At 42.2% G+C, this 18,141-nt stretch overlaps 2 protein-coding genes across 3 annotated transcripts; both read right to left on the bottom strand.

The window, feature by feature from the left end:
- Positions 1 to 105: 105 nt before the first annotated feature.
- LOC117838918 (probable myosin-binding protein 4) lies at positions 106 to 4,675 on the bottom strand. Of its 2 annotated transcripts, none has more exons than XM_034719117.2 (4): positions 3,589 to 4,675; positions 2,172 to 3,501; positions 728 to 2,096; positions 106 to 456 (listed from the first exon to the last, which is right to left on the bottom strand). In XM_034719117.2, the coding sequence occupies exons 2-3, from the start codon at positions 3,166 to 3,168 to the stop codon at positions 745 to 747; spliced, it is 2,349 nt and encodes a 782-aa protein (XP_034575008.1). In that variant the 5' UTR covers positions 3,169 to 3,501; positions 3,589 to 4,675; the 3' UTR covers positions 106 to 456; positions 728 to 744. The 2 variants fall into 2 exon arrangements, with proteins under 2 accessions (XP_034575008.1, XP_034575010.1); XM_034719119.2 differs by having other exon boundaries at positions 728 to 2,045; positions 3,589 to 4,671.
- A 3,731-nt stretch (positions 4,676 to 8,406) lies between these two features.
- On the bottom strand, positions 8,407 to 17,407 carry LOC117837600 (DNA topoisomerase 3-alpha). The gene is made up of 24 exons (XM_034717313.2): positions 16,781 to 17,407; positions 15,750 to 15,928; positions 15,584 to 15,656; positions 15,190 to 15,312; positions 15,001 to 15,122; positions 14,855 to 14,927; positions 14,607 to 14,723; positions 14,398 to 14,481; positions 13,609 to 13,788; positions 13,369 to 13,497; positions 12,414 to 12,488; positions 11,944 to 12,033; positions 11,708 to 11,812; positions 11,118 to 11,152; positions 10,903 to 11,032; positions 10,686 to 10,738; positions 10,504 to 10,600; positions 10,365 to 10,403; positions 10,165 to 10,243; positions 9,984 to 10,055; positions 9,749 to 9,832; positions 9,408 to 9,566; positions 9,206 to 9,326; positions 8,407 to 8,852 (listed from the first exon to the last, which is right to left on the bottom strand). The coding sequence occupies exons 1-24, from the start codon at positions 17,078 to 17,080 to the stop codon at positions 8,618 to 8,620; spliced, it is 2,754 nt and encodes a 917-aa protein (XP_034573204.1). The 5' UTR covers positions 17,081 to 17,407; the 3' UTR covers positions 8,407 to 8,617.
- Positions 17,408 to 18,141: the final 734 nt, after the last annotated feature.

The following is an 18,141-nucleotide window of genomic DNA, read 5'->3' as shown; positions in this document are numbered from 1 at the left end:
TCCATGGAAAGGCCAACTTCAAACATTGAGAATGTGATGTTTGTATATTGTGTGGATGCGGACGTGCTGCAGTATATGCATCCCAAGTGTAGGGGCGAACTCATCTGCCAGGATCAACAGCTGGTTTGCAAACTGAACTGATCTCAACAAGGCCTGGAAATTTTAATTACACTGAAACTATCTCCTAACAAGTAACCACCACCACCTGATGACAATGTACAAGAAATATCTATTTCTAGGTAGTTAACTAAGCTGCATGAGACATTGCTGGCAACTGAAATTTGAAGTACATTCAGCAAGTTCAGGAGGTGCGTATGATCTATGTTCCCATGTCAAGCAAAATCTCATCTGGATGATCCTCTGCCGTTGCCATTTGTCAAATCTCCGAGCTGTAGCATTGTTCAACTATGAAGTTTGCCACATGGTGCACTAACAGTAGCAGCTCAGCGGCAGAAACTGAAAGAAGAGGTTGGGTCAAAATTCTTAGATTGGAAAAATTCGATAAAAATGATGAGAGTTACTAGTGCAGATGGGAAAGAAAACAGAAGCAAATAACCAAATAAGGCTAGGTATACAACGAATACAGCAGTAACTGACTAAAAGATACACCTACATGACAGTCTGGTGAAGATATATCCTCTGTAAGATCAATGATTCTGAGGTACTACTTAATCTAAAGCATTTAAAATAGTCGTTCACTAATAACAGATAAATTACAAACAATTACCTTCAGAGTGATCAAGTTCATAGCAATGTCATATCTCTTTGTTCGGCCATAATTCTTCGCAGCTCTCTCAAATGGCTAGTAATCTCCTGGATATATTGCACGCCATCACTGCTACAATTAAGAGAACTTAGTATTTGCTTGAGAAAATTCTGATCTGCTTCAAGTGCCTTGAATCTAGTATTCAGGAGAGAAATGTCATGTTTAACGCTTGTCATAGAACAATTGTTTGCATCATCTAATTGGGAACATGAAGGAGAACTTTTTTGGTTCTCAACAGATTGATTTTCATCGTTTTGTTGAGAAGAAGCTGATACACTAATCAAGTGTTCTCGAGGCACTTGAGAAGTCCCCAGCTCTGAGTTCTGTAGATATTGGCTGCTCACTAGGTGATCTCCCAATGGCCCATTCTGTAGAGTATCATTTGTGCCATGCAAATCAAATCTATTTATGGAAGACATGCCGAGTGTTTCCTCCAAACTGTGTAAGGAATCCAAAATCTTTGCCTTCTCATCTTCAAAATCAAACATGATATGCCTCATGAAATCTGAGCCATCCAGGACTCCAAATGCTATAGCTCCATCAATAGCATTGAAATTTCCAACGTCAAATGGCTTATCATGAAGCCTGCTCCGATAACACTCAAGTTCAGCTTCCAGATCAAGTAATTCTTTCTCCCTTTCTGTAAGCAAGTCGTTTAACTTCTCAATTGCTTCCTGGTCATGATCAGCTTGCTCTTCCATCATCCGGAGATACTGCAATGCTTCCATGTGCATTCCAGCCTTTTCCTCTTGCAACCTGTTGATCATAGCCATTGCTTCGCTTGCTGCAACTGCTGAAGCACTTCGTTCTGCCTCGAGCTCCTTATAAAGCATACTCATTTTTTTCCTGTTAACCTCAGCTTGCTGCTTCAAGCATTCAATAGAACTTTCACCTTCATCTTCACTAGTGGCATTCACATCAAACGGCTCCAGATTTGAGTTGTTCCTATCAAGAAATGGGGCCATACCAGTAGCATCATATTGTCTGTACTCATCAATCTGTGTTCTGATTCTGGGACTAGCAGTCGACTCACTGAAAGGGCCATCAAAGCCTCGTGCAGAAGATAGTTGTGACAGAAATGTTTTCACTTCTTCATTTGTTTTTGAATTGGTGTCCCTAGCGGAGATTATTTCAGATAAACGAGGAGATTTAAGGTAGCCTCTACCGCCAGAAGAATTTTTCAAGCTGTTGTTGCAGTTGATATGAGTGTCTGCACTTGAGCTTGTTCCAGCATTTGTGGAAGCAGCAAAATCACTCATAGCTTCCTCATCAGGGCTTCCTGAAACACCCTCAAAAGAATCACCAACTTCCTCAATACCAACAAGAAAAGCTACAATACAAATTGATAAGCTCAGAAATAGTTCAAGTTAGATAAGGATGACAGCGTTTTGGATAACATACGTACTTTTCTCTTTTGGATGCTCCGCACAAACCTGTTCAGGCATAGCCCTCGATTGCATGTCCATATTGCTGTCACTTACATTTGCATTGATTTGGCTCCAGTTGATTTCATCCAAACCATGCCCAATAGCAGGATCCAAATATTCTGCAACGTTGGTGCCACTAGACTGACTATCAGCATGTCTTGCAGTATTCAGTGGTTGCTTGGGCTTTGTCATAACAGTATTATCAGAAGGAAGCATTGACAAGCCGTTGCCACTGGAGATCATTGGTTGCAGCTGCACATCACGACTTGAGATGTTAATGGCTACTCCTCTAGCTTCATGAGGCATTGCATTGCCAACATCGTCATCACTATCCGAGATGTGAATCTCAGATTCAGAATCGTGGCCAACCTTTAGCTTTCTGTAACCTTCAAAAGACAAGTGATCAGAGTCGTCATCTGAAGAATGCCCAACACTTGCCATGGATATGCTTCTTACTTTGTTCATATCATCACCAGGAAACCTGATATTTGCAACCTCAGATAGCCTGTGTGAATTCCGTGCCTTCTTGAACTGCACTGAACAACAAGAACATAGCTGCTTGTGCCTAGATCTCGATCGAGACTTCGCCTTCTCCTTAACATTCATGTTTGTCAGGTTACTAGGCTTACCATCCGAGGTAGTGCAAGAAAGCAGGCACCTATCACACATATCATCAGAACACGCAAGCTTGTTGTGACTCTGGCAACATGACAAACGTGAGATTTCAAGCCTGTGTGCAGCACAAACCAGTTCTTCAGAGAACCAGGCCTTGCCATGTAGAAACCTATCCAATCTCGAGCAAAGCATACATGGTGACCGGAGCCTGCACATGCGTGCGAACCTTGTGGCCATATATGACAACACGGCGGTCGCAACGAGCATTATGATCAGGCAACACTCGCTGATGGCATGGCGAAGCACGGGCCAGAATTGCCGCGAAAAGTTCCGCGGCCTTGCACGAGCTTGCGCAGCCATGGGAAGCTCAACGCGCCCCCAATTCGCATGTAGGTTGCTGCAAAATCTTTATCTTTCCTATGAAGTTCCCATCAGTGCGGCACAAGGATACTAAAATCACACCACATTGTTGATGAGGAACGAACGGTGTTAGAATCTTGGTCACCCATGCCAATCTGTGGTTCCAAAATATGAAAACTTCACCAATGCGGCAAGAGGCTGCAATTATCCTTACTTCACCAATGCAGAAGAAGCTGCAATTACCAGGTTGCTCTGAATCGCGTGCCAATGTTCATACAAATAGATCGCAAGAACCCAATATTTCCACCAATGGATCCCAAGATCCTATCTTTCCTACAAAAGTGGCATAAATGTAACATTTAGGGTTTCATATTCGACCAGATTGTTCAGATTCGAAGGGGAATGCATGTCGGAACATACCAGCGCTGCAGATCTTCAATCAAGAAGCTATGTTCCCCTGAATCACCGATTTGGTAAGTGTGGGGAAAAAACAAGAGAAATTGGGGAAAAAATGTTTCTGGTTGCAAAGCGGAGGCAAAATGGCTCCCCCTCTCTCGGTGCAGATTGGGGAGGAGAGAGGGAACAGATGTCCGCCGTCTCCTCCCAAAACCCCGCATTTCTCTCTCTAGCCTTTGCATGTGATGTGAGGTTGAGAGATTTAAGCATGGCCTCCCGTTGCACTGGGGATGAAGACCACCAAAAGCTGAAGAAAGACAGCAAACGAATGTGTAGTGGAGATCAAACCAACACGGTAGTGCTGGTAAAATACTTGTATGTTCCTTCAAATCATTTACTTAATATACTGGGCTATATCGACATGGTGGTACACTGATACTTTCTGAAAATGAAGTGACAATTGGTGCTACAGGAAGCATGTTTATTCCAAAGTGCATCTAGCTAGTTGAGCCAAGTTCATTCCGAACCTGCCTGTTTGGAAGCAAAAGGTTCACAGGAACACATTTTCAATAATTTCTCGATAAACTAATCTTGCTCTAAATATGGCCTACTATAATATATAAATATATATTTTTCGTTTGAGATCTTGGAAGATAAACGGAGCATGCATCTCAATTATGAATGCAAAAGGTATGGTCCTAAAGGTGATTAGCAGAATCTAGCTAGCTTGCCATTTGGACGCTGCGCCCATACAGAATCTAGCTAGCATACGTAAATATGTCGTTGGCTTCCTCCACAACCTTCCAGTGAAATCATCCTGCCTACACAAATCAAGAACTCTCCCATGAGTCTCTGTCATACAAAGAGACAGCCAAAGCCTGTCATTGCTACTCCATTCACACGGTCATCTTCTTGGTCAAGAAAAAAAAATGAGTAAATAAATGCAAGTAAATAGTTGCAGTGTACGGTAAGGATATTAGCACTACATGTTGCTTCATTTCTCTTTTCACTCCATCCCCCACCGCCTGTTTGCTCTGTCTTTCACAGCCCCACGAGAAGAAAAGCTCTCTTTGCTGCAGGCGAGAGTTTCTTAAACGCTAAGCTTGGAATCAAAACAACTGGCCGGGCAGGCAAGGCCATGCGATGCAACACCCAGCCAGCGCGTCGACGCAGTACGTGCATGCAAAGCAAAAGAAATCCTTTGCTTGGGAATAAAATCATGTACCATGCATCCTCGCAGCAGGCCTTGGTTCTCATCAGAGAAAGAAAAAGGCCAGACCTTTTTCTTCAGACGATGCTTCGTCTTAATCTGCATTACTTACTTCTGCCAACAAAAGCAATTACACGACCATGTCTTATTGGAGGAGCTGTAGACTGTTTGTCAACTTGTGACTGTCCTAATGGCGGCTAAGAGTAATGTTTATCAGGAAGCCAAGTAGAGCTAGTCATGAACTCATCATAGCGCTCTGACGTGTTCATTCTGGGATGCATGGCTATAAACGTTCTGAGAGGTGAGATAGTTTGACTTGAACTAGAAGATGTGATCAGCGTGCTAATTTAGGATGTACGGTTTCGATCTGTCTGTTCTTCATGCAAGATGTAGTGTGAAAGCGACGGCAGAGAACGAAGCATCTTGTATATCAATCTGCCATAAGGCTGTGGAAAGTACGCACCGACCTTGCCCGGGCGATAACAAGCTTCCCTGCCTGCTTCTCTCTCCTATCTTAATCATGCATATAAGTCCATGAACTCTCTCTCTCTCTCTCTCTCTCTCTCTCTCTCTCTCTCTCTCTCTCTCTCTCTCTCTCTCTCTCTCTCTCATAAGCAAACACACACTACTCCTGAATCTACATGAACACAAGCAAGCTTGCTCTCGCCGATCTTTCTCGCATATGGCAGTTGAGGGGAATGTTGTCTGGTCGGAGACCTAACACCGCGGATCCATGGGGCATCGCAGCATGGTGGATGGTTTCGGACCAGGCTTCATTCCCCCCAACTCAACTGTTCTTCGTCTCCGAATCACCGGGGACGACGATGATCTTGTCAAGGATGATCCAACTCCCTACAACAGATCTCACGGTCTGAAGTCTGAACTTTTGCTGATGCTAGTTGGATCAACACCACGCACCAAAATTTCTCCTCAGTAAGCAACACAGTAAGCGTTTCCTCGATACTGTCATATATAAATTATCTCGTCTTGCGTGATCCTGTCATATATTGCAATGTTTGGCTGGTTTCTAACATGAATTTGACCTCTAGTTCGACATGCTTGCTCCAAGTTTGACAATTTTTCAAAGACAGCTCTTTCCCATTGTCTCTTTCTATTAACACATGGGCTTTTCAGGTTTTCAGAATTTAATGATCGTAAATCTAAGCCTAATACCTGAAATTTCCTTTGCTTTTTTCCCTTTGTCACGAGAGAGAGAGAGAGACCATAATACCCAACATTAAGGCTCTTTAGCATACATATTTAATTAATTGCATAGGTTACAGGAGCAGAAGCTTACAGTAACATGCAGACGAAATGAGAGCCGTAACAAGATCACTGATGATGTACGTCAATACATAGTATCTTGCTGAGAGCTTTACTAGGTGGGCGTGGGCAATTATGATCACAAAGTTTAGCTTGGTTGGTGTCGTCCTCGTTACGAATCTTTCCGATCATGGAAAGATCGCTTCCAAGATTTTTCATGTGTGGCTACTGAAGCATCTCTGCAAAGCCATGCCCGTTGCCGACACCATTAGGCATTAGGTGCGGTGGAACCCAAGCACCTACTCATGCAAAAGCCCATCATTTTTGTTCAATTTACCTTGAACGAGCTTAGATTCCGGATTCAAATAACAAACTTATCTGTCTAAACTTAATATAACTTTCATGTACTCGTGTGTAATTTTGTAAACAGAAAGGATTCTTTTACCATTTTTTGAGATGGCACCAAATTTATAACATGAATTTGGTACATACAGCACCATATTTTAGTATAGGTATATGTTGTGGTACCTCTTAGTACCTGTTGAATGGTCGAAAAGAACTTCTCGAAAAGGAATAGGTACCTCTCTAGAATTGACTTGTGTGTCTCATTTTCTTGAATTTGTGCTATCTACCATCCTAGATATGTCAGCCTTTGCCTTCTAATATTAGAAAAAGGCTTTGGACCGGTTAACTTGACCCTCATAAGTGCCTTTCAAGTGGAGGGAAAATGTAATAATTTTTTTGAAGGATTTCATTTACTACATCAAGATTCATTTGAAATTGCTAGAGAACTGTCTGATCCAAAACGAGGTAAATATTAGTGTTTGGTTTGTGCTAAGGTAATGTAAACGTAAAGGGAATCAGATTACAGTGTATTTGGTGGCGAAACGGGTGATTACCCTCTTTTTTTTGTTGCACTACGGTAATGTTATCATATTACGGTGTGGGTGTTGTATCTGATTACGGTGAGAGAGGAGGGGTAACAAGTTTGTATAGGTAAGGGATTCAATTACAGTGTTAATTGATTACAAACCACCACAACTAAACATCTACAATAGGATTTGTTACATTTTAGCCAACCAAACAATGTCTAACCTCATGTTTTATCCTTTGTGTCGTAAATTCCTATGTTTTTTTATGTGTTGCATCTAGACTGTTCTTTTAACTCTTTTTTCCCATTTACATGGGTTAACAGGTTTCAACAGAGTCTGAGCTATATTCTAGAAGTGTCATGGCATTTGAATCCTAACTGTCTGGGTAGCTCGATCGGTAGGATTATGATGATAACGATGTGACGGACAGTAGATCGTACTAGTTAAGCATAGCACGTAGTGATGTACTAGTCATACGATTGCGACTTGACAAGAACAGCTAGTGGGTATGATGGTAACAGTGCGAGGAAAAAGTGATGCCTTGATCCTGTTTTTCCGCTGAACTTTTGACTTGAGAAAATCTCAAACCCCGGTGGGCGATAGAATTCCGAAGGAGCAATGAGGATCGCAAGTGTCGGGAGGAGCTTTACAAGGACGTCCCATCTCACCACATGAAACTTTTCGAAGGTGACCATCATTTGATCATCGCACCAAGCACCGGGGTTACATTTTTCAACGTCAAGTTTGAGCAAGCACCTTTATTTTCATTGTGATCTCCCCAGGCCCCAGCACGTGCTGGTCGCGAGCTTTGGTGCCGGTTCTATGCAGTCGATACTCGATAGACATGTACGGTATTAGATCTCGTATATAGAACCGAGTGAGACGATCGGACGGTGCTAACATGTCCCAGTGGGCAGTGGCCAGTGTTCACAGAAAACACTTGGAACAACTCTCGGTTCACCACCGAGCCAGTCGAAGAGCCAGTGGCACGCCTGCCCTGGGCTCACCACCGTCCAGCTCGCGTCGCCGGCCGGGCTTGGTGACGACGATGTCCCTCAGGCAGTGCACGAGGGTCGGCGGGGAAGTGGAGTCGTCCAACCCAGCGCCGTCGATCAACTCTGGGATGAGGGCCCAGGGATCCCGGTACACCGCGCAGATGTGGCTTGGGTTGGCGCGGCGGCGACGATGCTGGAGCGGGAGATGGCGTTGCTGAAAGGGTCGACGATGCGAACGACACGACCGAACGCGGGTCGTCCGAGTGCGCGCGCCACGGCTTGCACACGGCGCGGAAGCGGAGGCACTCGGCCAGGCCCCAGGGAGAACATGAGACGGCCAGAGATCTCGTCGACGAGGTCAGGCATCAGGTTGGCCCAGTCCCTCGTTTCCTCCTCAGGGACGGCGGCCACCGGATCGAGGAGCGGCTTCTCCATCCCCAAGCGCACGGAGGAGGAGGCGCCGTCGCGCTCAGCGATAGCCTGCTTAGGAATTTCTGGATCCTTAGTCCATTTCTCTGACTTTTTTCCAAGCAAAGCAACCATACCTATGTACACGTACTAGTAATAACCGCATTTTGTTTAGTTGTCTAGAACAGAATTACCCTGAGCAGGCCAGGTGCACATGAATCCTAATCCTACCCACCTGAAAATGGTTTAGCGTTTCGCGAAGACCGCCAGTCTCTGTACACGCACAGCGAGCAAGTTCCCGGTAACTATCTCCGGTTCGGGCAGGCGTTGGCGAAGTGGGAAGGATCGCCGCAGGTGAAGCAGCAGCGGGAAGGGTCGCCCGTCGCTGAAACGAACATCCCGCCATCAGTGTTACGGCCTCTGCCCCTCCGGCCGCGCGCTTGGGCGCCGCCTCTCCGTCCTGCAGATGCTGGCGCCTGCCTGCTGCTACCGCGCCCGCGCCGGCCTCTCGGCGTAGCGTTATCCAGTTCGTCTTCCCATCTGCGTCAGGTGAGAGGGAAAACAGTCAGGCAACTCATGCAAAGTTAGGATTCTTCCACGACTGATAAACAAAGGTTACCATCACGAAATAAAGTTTCTCTAAAAAAAATATAAAACCAACATCTTAAATAAAATGTGAAAGACAAATGTTCTAACTCTCCTGACAATTTGATTACTGCATGTATAAGCAGGTTATGACACCCTTGTCGAACCAGCTGCACAAGTAATGATATGCTACACGCATAGCACGGAATAACGGTGTAGATAAACTAATTTTATTCTCCATTGTACCAGAAGAATATGCATGCGGCAGTGTAATATAACATAATAAATGAGTCGAGAACATCACATACTTAAAGAAGCCACAGCCAGGGTCTTCACATTTATAGAACTTCCTTCCCCTGTTAGCCTCTGTATTAGCAATTCGTGATATGCAGAGTTCTCCACATGAAGTGCACAGCACTTGGCCTGCATCTGGATGTAAATCAAGATAGTTAGCAGCAATGTACATCGTTGCGGAATAAGTAGAACATATATAGTCAGAATGTCAGATACCTGATGTGTTACTTTGGTTTTGGGTATGGGTTGAACGGAAACCTTGAGAATGCATAACCGATGGGTTCTCATTATTAAGCTGGCCTGCTGGACGAAAATTAGTATGTAAATCCTGCCTTGGAGGCCCCTGCCTCACACCATTCGGAGTCTGTCCTCTTGCTGTGAAGTAATATGATCATAAAAGTAAATTAATCTTTTAGAACAGAAGTTGCACCTATTCTTTTAGCAGCATAACATGGAGACTGGAGATAGATGAGATACGATCAACAAAACAAGTACACAGAGAAATAAAAGATATGAGCCCACATATGAACCAGAGAGTAGGGACAAGCATCACAAACCTGGTGTTGCAGCCTGGCTACGACTTCCGAACCTACTTATTTCCGTAAGCTCTTTGAGTATATCATCGCATCCACCAATACAACCTATCACAAAAATGGCCATAAGCACAAAGATAGAGTTAACACATTGGTTGTCTAAGTTTACGACAGTACTCTCAAATAGAACTGCACAGCACAGAAAACCATAAAAGAAAAAGAACATTAAGCTGAGGACTATGCATTTAGGACAGTTTACCTAGGTGATCAACATCGAAATTTGGTGGAATATCCCTCCGACGGAATTTAAATTGAATCTTATAAACAGGGCCTGTAAATGTGATAGAGTTGTCATAAGGGAAATGGCAAATGAACAAACAAACAAAAACCAACAAGTGGAGCTCCTGGTGCTATATCACAAATGGGACTCTAAAGATGACCTGGTGTGCAGATAGGACAAACTTGATTAGTTACAGACGCTTCTGAAAGAGATCCTGGGAGCCATACCACATTTCTACACTGAAAATTCAATGAGAACATTAATATCAAAATCATTACTGAAATTCACATATTTGTATCAGTGATGCCATTTTCCGGCATTATAGGTAATTTAGTTCTACCAAAAGACCACATTACTCACTTGTGGATAACTTCGGCAACCAACCATAAATTCACCATTCTGAGAAAAAAAAAAGAGCAAAGCTCAGCCATGGATAAGTGCGACAGCCAATTTCTATAGATAAACAAACAAAGAAACGAGTCATAGGGAGACAACTTACCTGCTTTTGCTTCAGCACCATTTCAGATTCGCGGCATGCAGCACACAGCCTCACAACCTCTATCGGGTTTTGTGTCTCATTTACAGGCCTATTAGATCTACAAAAGGAAAAGGCAAGTTGAAGCTAAGAGGCCATAAAAGAAAAAAGAAAGAAAAAAATGACATATGTGTCCAATCAAACACCTTGCAAAGAATGTCCCCATTGCATCAAGGAGCTTCGCTTTGTTCACCCTTGCCTGCATTGAACCAATGACCATCATGCAATCAAATTAGGGTATAGAAATTCAGAATAACTGTAGCAATAAAGTAGTGACAATACTGTTGCTTTTCTTGCTGTTATGGTTTTAATATTACAATATTTTCTACATGTATCATGGAACACAAGAAATTTCCAACTTACATCAAGAAAGCAAGCCTTCATCTGTTGCAAACAACTCTCAAGTACTTGTGATTTGCTCTTTGTACCTATGCTTACTGATTTCATATCAGCTTCCATCATTGATCTTAAATAAGGCTTCCAAAGCTCATACCTAAAAAAGTGTTTGAGCAAGCATTAAGCAACCATATGTCATCGTATTTGATTCAGTAAGTGCAGCAATTTTAGAATCAACTCACCCCATTTCATCATAACCCATTACCAATGCCTCACCCTGCATTTTTTCCCAAGGATCAGAGGTTTGTTTTATTACAAAAACGGAGGTCATGTTTCAACTTTCAAGAAGACAGGCACTCAAAAGTTGGCCATGTTACTCTACCTAGGTAACTGAAATCTGAGAGATATCAGATATCTGAAGCTAAATAAACGAGAAAAGGAAAAGAGCAGAAGAAATGTCATTAATGATTAAACCTGAACTGGATTAAAACATCCAAGTGCAGCATGAAAAGTATGCATCTCTTACATAATCAGAAATGTAAAATTTTGCTTTCAGACATCAAATAACAATAATGCCATGATGATAGGAGTTTTCCACACAAAATAAGTGGATTTTAACAGAGTCACGCATGCATCTAGTAATATGGATAATATGGTAGAGTATCCTAGTCAAATCAGAATTTAGATCTGTGTATACTTTTTTTAAGAAACAAACATTCCATAGTGGAAACATATCATTGAAAGGAAAACAAGATTGGATAGGATAATTACGTGACATCTACATGCAAATGTATTATAGGCTATCAAGGGATAGTCTTTTGGCATGACATACAAGATTTGTCGGGGAGAAACGTGTGTTTTCATCTTTGGTTGCATAACAACGGTCAAGCAACTTCTTTATGTGATCATGCATGGTTGCATCAGTGCCAATTCCTGCCTGGAAATAGAAGTGAAAAAAAGGGATTTTAAATTCTGGATGGTAGATTCAGTAAGTGGCAATCCAGCAATTTTGGATATTTGCCACAGAAAAATAATATATCATAGGTTAAAAGAAGGATTTTTTTGTACTTTATCCATACAGCTAAGAAGGTCAGCTTCAGCAAGAAGAGGGGGTGGCCGAGTCACTCCAGAATCAAGTGTTAAAGTTGTCGGAACAAACTGCATGATTTTAAGTCGATAGTTCAGGTTAGTTTTGTATTTGATTGAAAAGGATACAAAATGTTGACAAGCATCGCTGTTCTCTAACTCAAATCAAATAACTGAACCATAGATATGTTGTAATCAACAAATATTGAGCAACTCCATACATATTGCAATGAAATATACACTGCTACATATATTATGTTTAAATAAAGTAATAAACATCATCAATAATATAAATATACAGAAAGGGCCATATTTTTAATTCAAACTATGAATTTATCTGCAGTCTTTAACCAGTTCTTGTTAACCAATTACATGATGTCACAATAGAATCTTAGCAGGATAAACAGCTTAACCAAAGAAAATGTAGAGTATGAAATATGATTACAGCAAACCTGCTGTCCAATGTTGTACGTTGGAAGTAATGTGCCACCCCATGAGTCAAAGCGATAAACATCCAAATAATTTTTCTACAGAAGAAAGCATTTCTCTTAAGAGAGAGAAAAAACAACAGATCCAGGTGAAGCAGATAATGGAAGCATCTTATTATCAATAGGAATTGTGGTGATAATACAGAAAATTGTGGTGTCTGATGAGGTTCCTTGAATACAAGGCTTTCTCCAATATTAGCAGATGATTTACGAATGAACTTGCTCAATACAGATTAATGAGCACTAAATCACATTTATAACTGAAATACTGAACCCATTAAAAAATATCATGTACAATTTGACCCAGCATGATTGCTATAATTGAAGTTTGACTCTTTTTCTTTCTACAGCAGTTTATGGTAAAAGCTGTGCTCATGTATATTCATACGAAGGCACCTTCAAAAATAAAAGTAAAAGTACCATTTTTTTGTAACCAGAACTATTTTCTGGTGGATAAAACTAACAAGAGGAAATGCATGTTAGTTGTCTCATTCACATTTTATACAAATTCCCCTTTCTCTTTTCCGTTTTCAATAAATACTATAGTAACTTTGTTTGAAAATTGGCAAAAACATATTGTTCAAGGTGTTTCCAAGCTTCATGCTCATACAGAAACAAACTATTCTCTTCAAGAAAAAAAAAGAAACAACTATTCAGACCTTAGGGTCAGCTTTACATTAAGAAAATCAGCTAATGATACATATCTGTACAAACTAGCCCCATCAGTCCTTACTGATTACAAACTTTACACTATTCTGACACTATAAATGTATCAGGTAATGGCGGAAGTAACTTTCAAACAGAACCCTAGAACATGCAGCACCAGAGAAACTGAATACATATGGCTGCTTGAAGTATTGATAGTATTGATAGACAATTGAAGGGAAGCAACAAAGGAAGAATATAGCAAAGTACTCACAGCAAGTACAACACGCCCTGATGCATTAAACTGTTCACCAGCTATGTCAATTTCCACAGTTGTTTCAGCTCCAACAGCTGGTTGAGAGCAACATGCAAGGAAATGGCGAACAACAAGCTCATATAATCTCTGGATGCCAGAAAGAAGATATACAAAACTTTATTAGACTTGTATAGGAACCTCAACAAAGAACACTTAAAAACGAATTTGATCTCTCAGCTGTTTAGTAGCACTGCATACATTGTGGTCAGGGCTCCAGTTATTTTCGCCTCTTGAAAATTTGGTTGGATGAATAGGAGGATGTGCCTTGTCATCATGACCACCATTACTGGGATTTCTCCAAAGTCTTTCTTCAGGAGTTAGAAGTCGATGAGCATATGCTCCCCATACTGGATGCTCCACTTGTTCACGTACAATTGCCTAGGTCAAAGCGAGCCAAACATTTAAGAGGCGAAAAGATACAGCAAGGAAGATCATAACTTCAAGAAAATAAATAATAAATAATAGTGAATAATGGTGTAACCACTGCAAAAGCCAAGTATGACACAGACTACATGGAGTGCGTTTTTACAATTTTCTCAGTGCGATTTCATCAGGGACATGCCTAATAATCCATGGACATAATGCAATGAAGATCAACAGGGATTTACATTCCCATCAATGGGAACAACAGATAGGAAGCATGTCGTTGGTACATGTAGATCAATTGTCTAAGTACCTGCCAAGCTTCTCGAGGTGGACTGGTTAGAGCACTGAACTCCGGAGTCATTAAGACTCCCGTCCCAACCCGAAGCATGGCACCTCCTTAGAACAAAGCCCAGGGGGTGTCTCCCCCCTGGTCGAGTTTTTTTTTAATTGTCTAAGTACATGTTTCTTGTCACTTTTCAAATAAACTAGTATTTGCATATTGTTAACTACGTCAATTGTCTTGAAAAATTATAGATTTGAATAAAAAGATGTAATCAAAATCATCAAGAAAACAAAAGGGAAGAATGTGAAAACAAGTCATGAGTAAAATTTCATACTGACATGCAGGTCAGTGTTTGGAGAGAAGTTATCAGTTTCTGTCCTTGGATAACTAATGAATCCAGCTTGATAAAGTTCTTCAGCCACCTGGAATTGAAAGGGAGGAGACCAGCAAACAAAACAACCAAATAATCAAGCCAATGAGATATGCACATTATTAGATATTGGAACTGGCAAGTGAAAATAAACCAATAAGACGAGATTTTTGAGACCTTCATTGTGTGTTCTGAACTCATTCTGAAGTACCTAGAAGCACGTTTTTGAAGCTCCAATGTACTTAGTGGATATGGGGGGTATTTTAATTTTTCTTGATTTCTAACATTTTGAACCTGCAGTGAACAAAATGAAACTGAAAAGTGGTACCACTACTGATCCATTTCTTAAAAAATGGTACTCTTGGTTCATGATCATTTGAATTTCTAACTACTGATATTAACAGAAAGGATTAGAAGGCGCTTACTGTTGCCATTGGTTCTTCCACACACATTTCATAGAGTATAACAGCAGATGGGTAATCAAACAAATGACCACGTCTGCCAAGAACAAGAAAATGTCACAAGACTTTCATAATGAAAATGTCAGAAGAGCTTCTAAAGGGCATCTTACATCCAACCAAAAGATGCAGTGCCTTCATCAGAAGTATGAGTACAATTTATCGTCCAGAACTCTTCAGGTTCATGAGCTTGAATCTCCCAGAAACGCTCAACAATGAATCCGAGCGTCGGAAACTGCAATGTAATAAATTTTTAGACAAAATAAAGAATGAGCATACATGTAATAGGTTTTATGAAGTACCTGACAAGGACCATAGCTCAGAACTAAATTCCTGTCATCCCCAGTGACATCAATTACAAATGCATCTTTTAACAGCATTGTTTGAAACCTTGTGAAGGAGGCACCAATGCGAAGGTCAATTTCCTGTACAAAGTTTCTTATTACTTCTCTGAGCTTGAAAGTAACAATGAAGAGGTAAATGCTCATACATTTGACACAATTACATAGGCAGAGAAAATGTACTACGGAGTAGCAAATCTGCTGCTTTGGATCTTTGATTTTATATAAAGCTATCAGTACTAGAGGAAACATGCAGCAAAAGTTCACCATGGAGCTCAATCAGATAAGAGTACCATGCACTTTAAATTGGTTGATAGTTGAAAGTTGTAGCTCGAGTACATGAGATAAGAATCACCTGTCTTGCATCCACAGCATCCGCAAATAGTTTGTTGGGTCTGCCGAGATGTTGCACAGATTCATGTATTTCCCTGCAGTTTCATTATGTTTTTTAGACAAACCAATGGGCATGGGTACAACATCCTTGCACTAGAGGGAAAGAGACCATGCCCAGAAACCAATACCTGTCAATCAAAGCTGAGAAACGAGCCCTCCAAATGTTAAGATGACTGTTGGCACCTGTACAAACCTCGATCACTTCATATGCTATGTTCTCACCCTCTCTGTCACAATCAAGCCATAGCACCAGCCACTGGCACCTCCTAGCTTCTTCTTCCAAAGTTTGTTTTATGGCCTGCTTGTCCTGCATTTTGGACGAACAAATTCATGAATAGAATTCAAGCACAAATAAACCATGAAGTTAAACTAACATCATGACATGCAACGATTCATATCTATGAAGAAGATAATCCCAATATGTGCACAACATGACAGCCAAAGACAGGTAATTAGACAAATTTATCCATGCAGGAAGAGAGAGGAAGATTACAAGAAAGAAGTTAAAAACGAATGATTGTGTCATCATGAAGAACACCAAGCATTCTGTTAGCATCCAATCCACAGCCAGCTATATCTATATTAAGGTGGCTGACTATGCCCTGAACTACATGATTGGTGCAAATCATTGGGTGTCTACTTGTGTCTCTCCTTTTTAGCTTTTTATATTATTATCTGCATGCAATGCGGTTGTTCTGAGTTATGATCATATCATTCTAGGCTAAAACCTGCAAGGTCTGTGAGTCGAATGATTGCATCAAATAATATTCGATCTCTATGTAACTAAGCAAAGGCCTGAGGATTACTCTACCAAATGGACTGATATGCAGTTTTCATGCAACTATCACGCTATGCCTGCAGTCAGAACGACTCCAAATATCAGAGCTCATTTAGTGCGTCAGGCACATGATACTGTACACAGCAAAACACCAAGCACGCTGTTGGACGGAATTCCCACATCAGTGCATTCACAAATGCGAAGCACAACATCACAACAATACTGCAGATGCCGACGCTAAGACTGTAAGGCACCATCACAACCGCGAGAAACCCACGCACCAACTAATCGAACCCGAACCGCCCTAAGCAGGCCACAGCGACGCGCTCACCAGCTGTTCGGCGAAATGCACGGGCGGGACGGAGAGAGCGAGCAGCATACCTGGGGCACGGACTTGCGGACTGGGGCGTGGAAGAGATCGGCGGGGTCGCAGGAGTGCCAGCGGCGGAACCGGTCGTCGAATTCGAGCTCCATGAGGTGGCCCGTGACGGAGGTGACGAGCATGCGGCAGGCGCGGCCGTTGATGGCGTAGTTGAACTCGAAGACGCGGTTGTACGGGGACCGCCCCGCCCGCGACTGCATCGAGCCGCGCGACAGGATCTCCGCCACGGCCTTCGCCACCGACGGCTTCTCCGCCACGTTCAGCACGCGGATCGCGCCGCCGCCGCCGCCGGGCTGCATCGCGAAACGGGGGGACTGGGTGCCGCGGCGGGGGATTGGATTGGGACAGAAGGGCGGGAGGTTTTGAAATTTCCAGCTTGGCGAAGCGGTTAGGGTATTTCTCAAGATGGCAATGGGACCCGCGACCCGATACCCGATGGGTATTTACTCCATTCGGATTTGAATATGGACTAAACACACTACCCATGAGTACATAAATAGACCAAATCCTTCACCCATCGGGTACGCAGGTATGGATATGTTCCAGCAGTCTCATACCCATTCATCCGTGGGTGAAAAATAACCAGCTCAAAAATAAAGAAGCGCACCAAGCACTAGGCCATAAGGTAAAACTATAAATATATAATCCTCTCCCCCACCCCACCCAACCCCACATTCCCACCCCTATCCACTGCAGGCTACAGGAACAGCCGAACAAGCCCCCGCCCCCCTCGCTCCATTCCAAATCTAAGCATGTTTGTTGTCCTATATGTATTGACTACAATGAACCTGGAGATTTATTTATGTATCCCTTTTGCCTATGTAATGTAATGATAGAATGACTTGTGTGATGGTGTTATGTGATCCGTAGAGATTATTATATGCTATTATTTGTCTAATGTTATGTGTTCTGGGACTAGTGGTTGCTGCTGAAGTGTTGATTTCATGTGCTTAAATAAACTATTGGCGGGTACGGGTGACTCGTCGGGTATGATTTACCCTATTAGGTATGGGTCTGAGGAAATTCCTCGCCCAGAGCTGGGTACGGGCATTCTAATGGTCTCAAATTTTTATGGTGGGGATGGATCTAGGTGGCCATACCTGACGGGAATTTACCCATTGCCATCCTAGGTATTTCACCCCTTTTTTTTAATGTAATTGGCCTGGGCTTTGCAACTTAACGAGCCCATCTGGATAGATAAGGTTATGGGCTTCATGTGGCCTTCTCAGACGCCAATCCTATCTCGCTTCCGGAAGCTAGTATCTTAGCCCTTGTTTACTTCCCAAGTTGGGAGGTGCCGAATTGGCATTTTACCATAAATGCGACACTGTAGCGTTTCGTTTGTATTTGTGAATTATTG

Source organism: Setaria viridis, chromosome 9, assembly GCF_005286985.2.
Source record: "Setaria viridis chromosome 9, Setaria_viridis_v4.0, whole genome shotgun sequence".
Taxonomy (NCBI): domain Eukaryota; kingdom Viridiplantae; phylum Streptophyta; class Magnoliopsida; order Poales; family Poaceae; genus Setaria; species Setaria viridis.
This window is presented reverse-complemented; position numbering and strand designations above follow the sequence as displayed.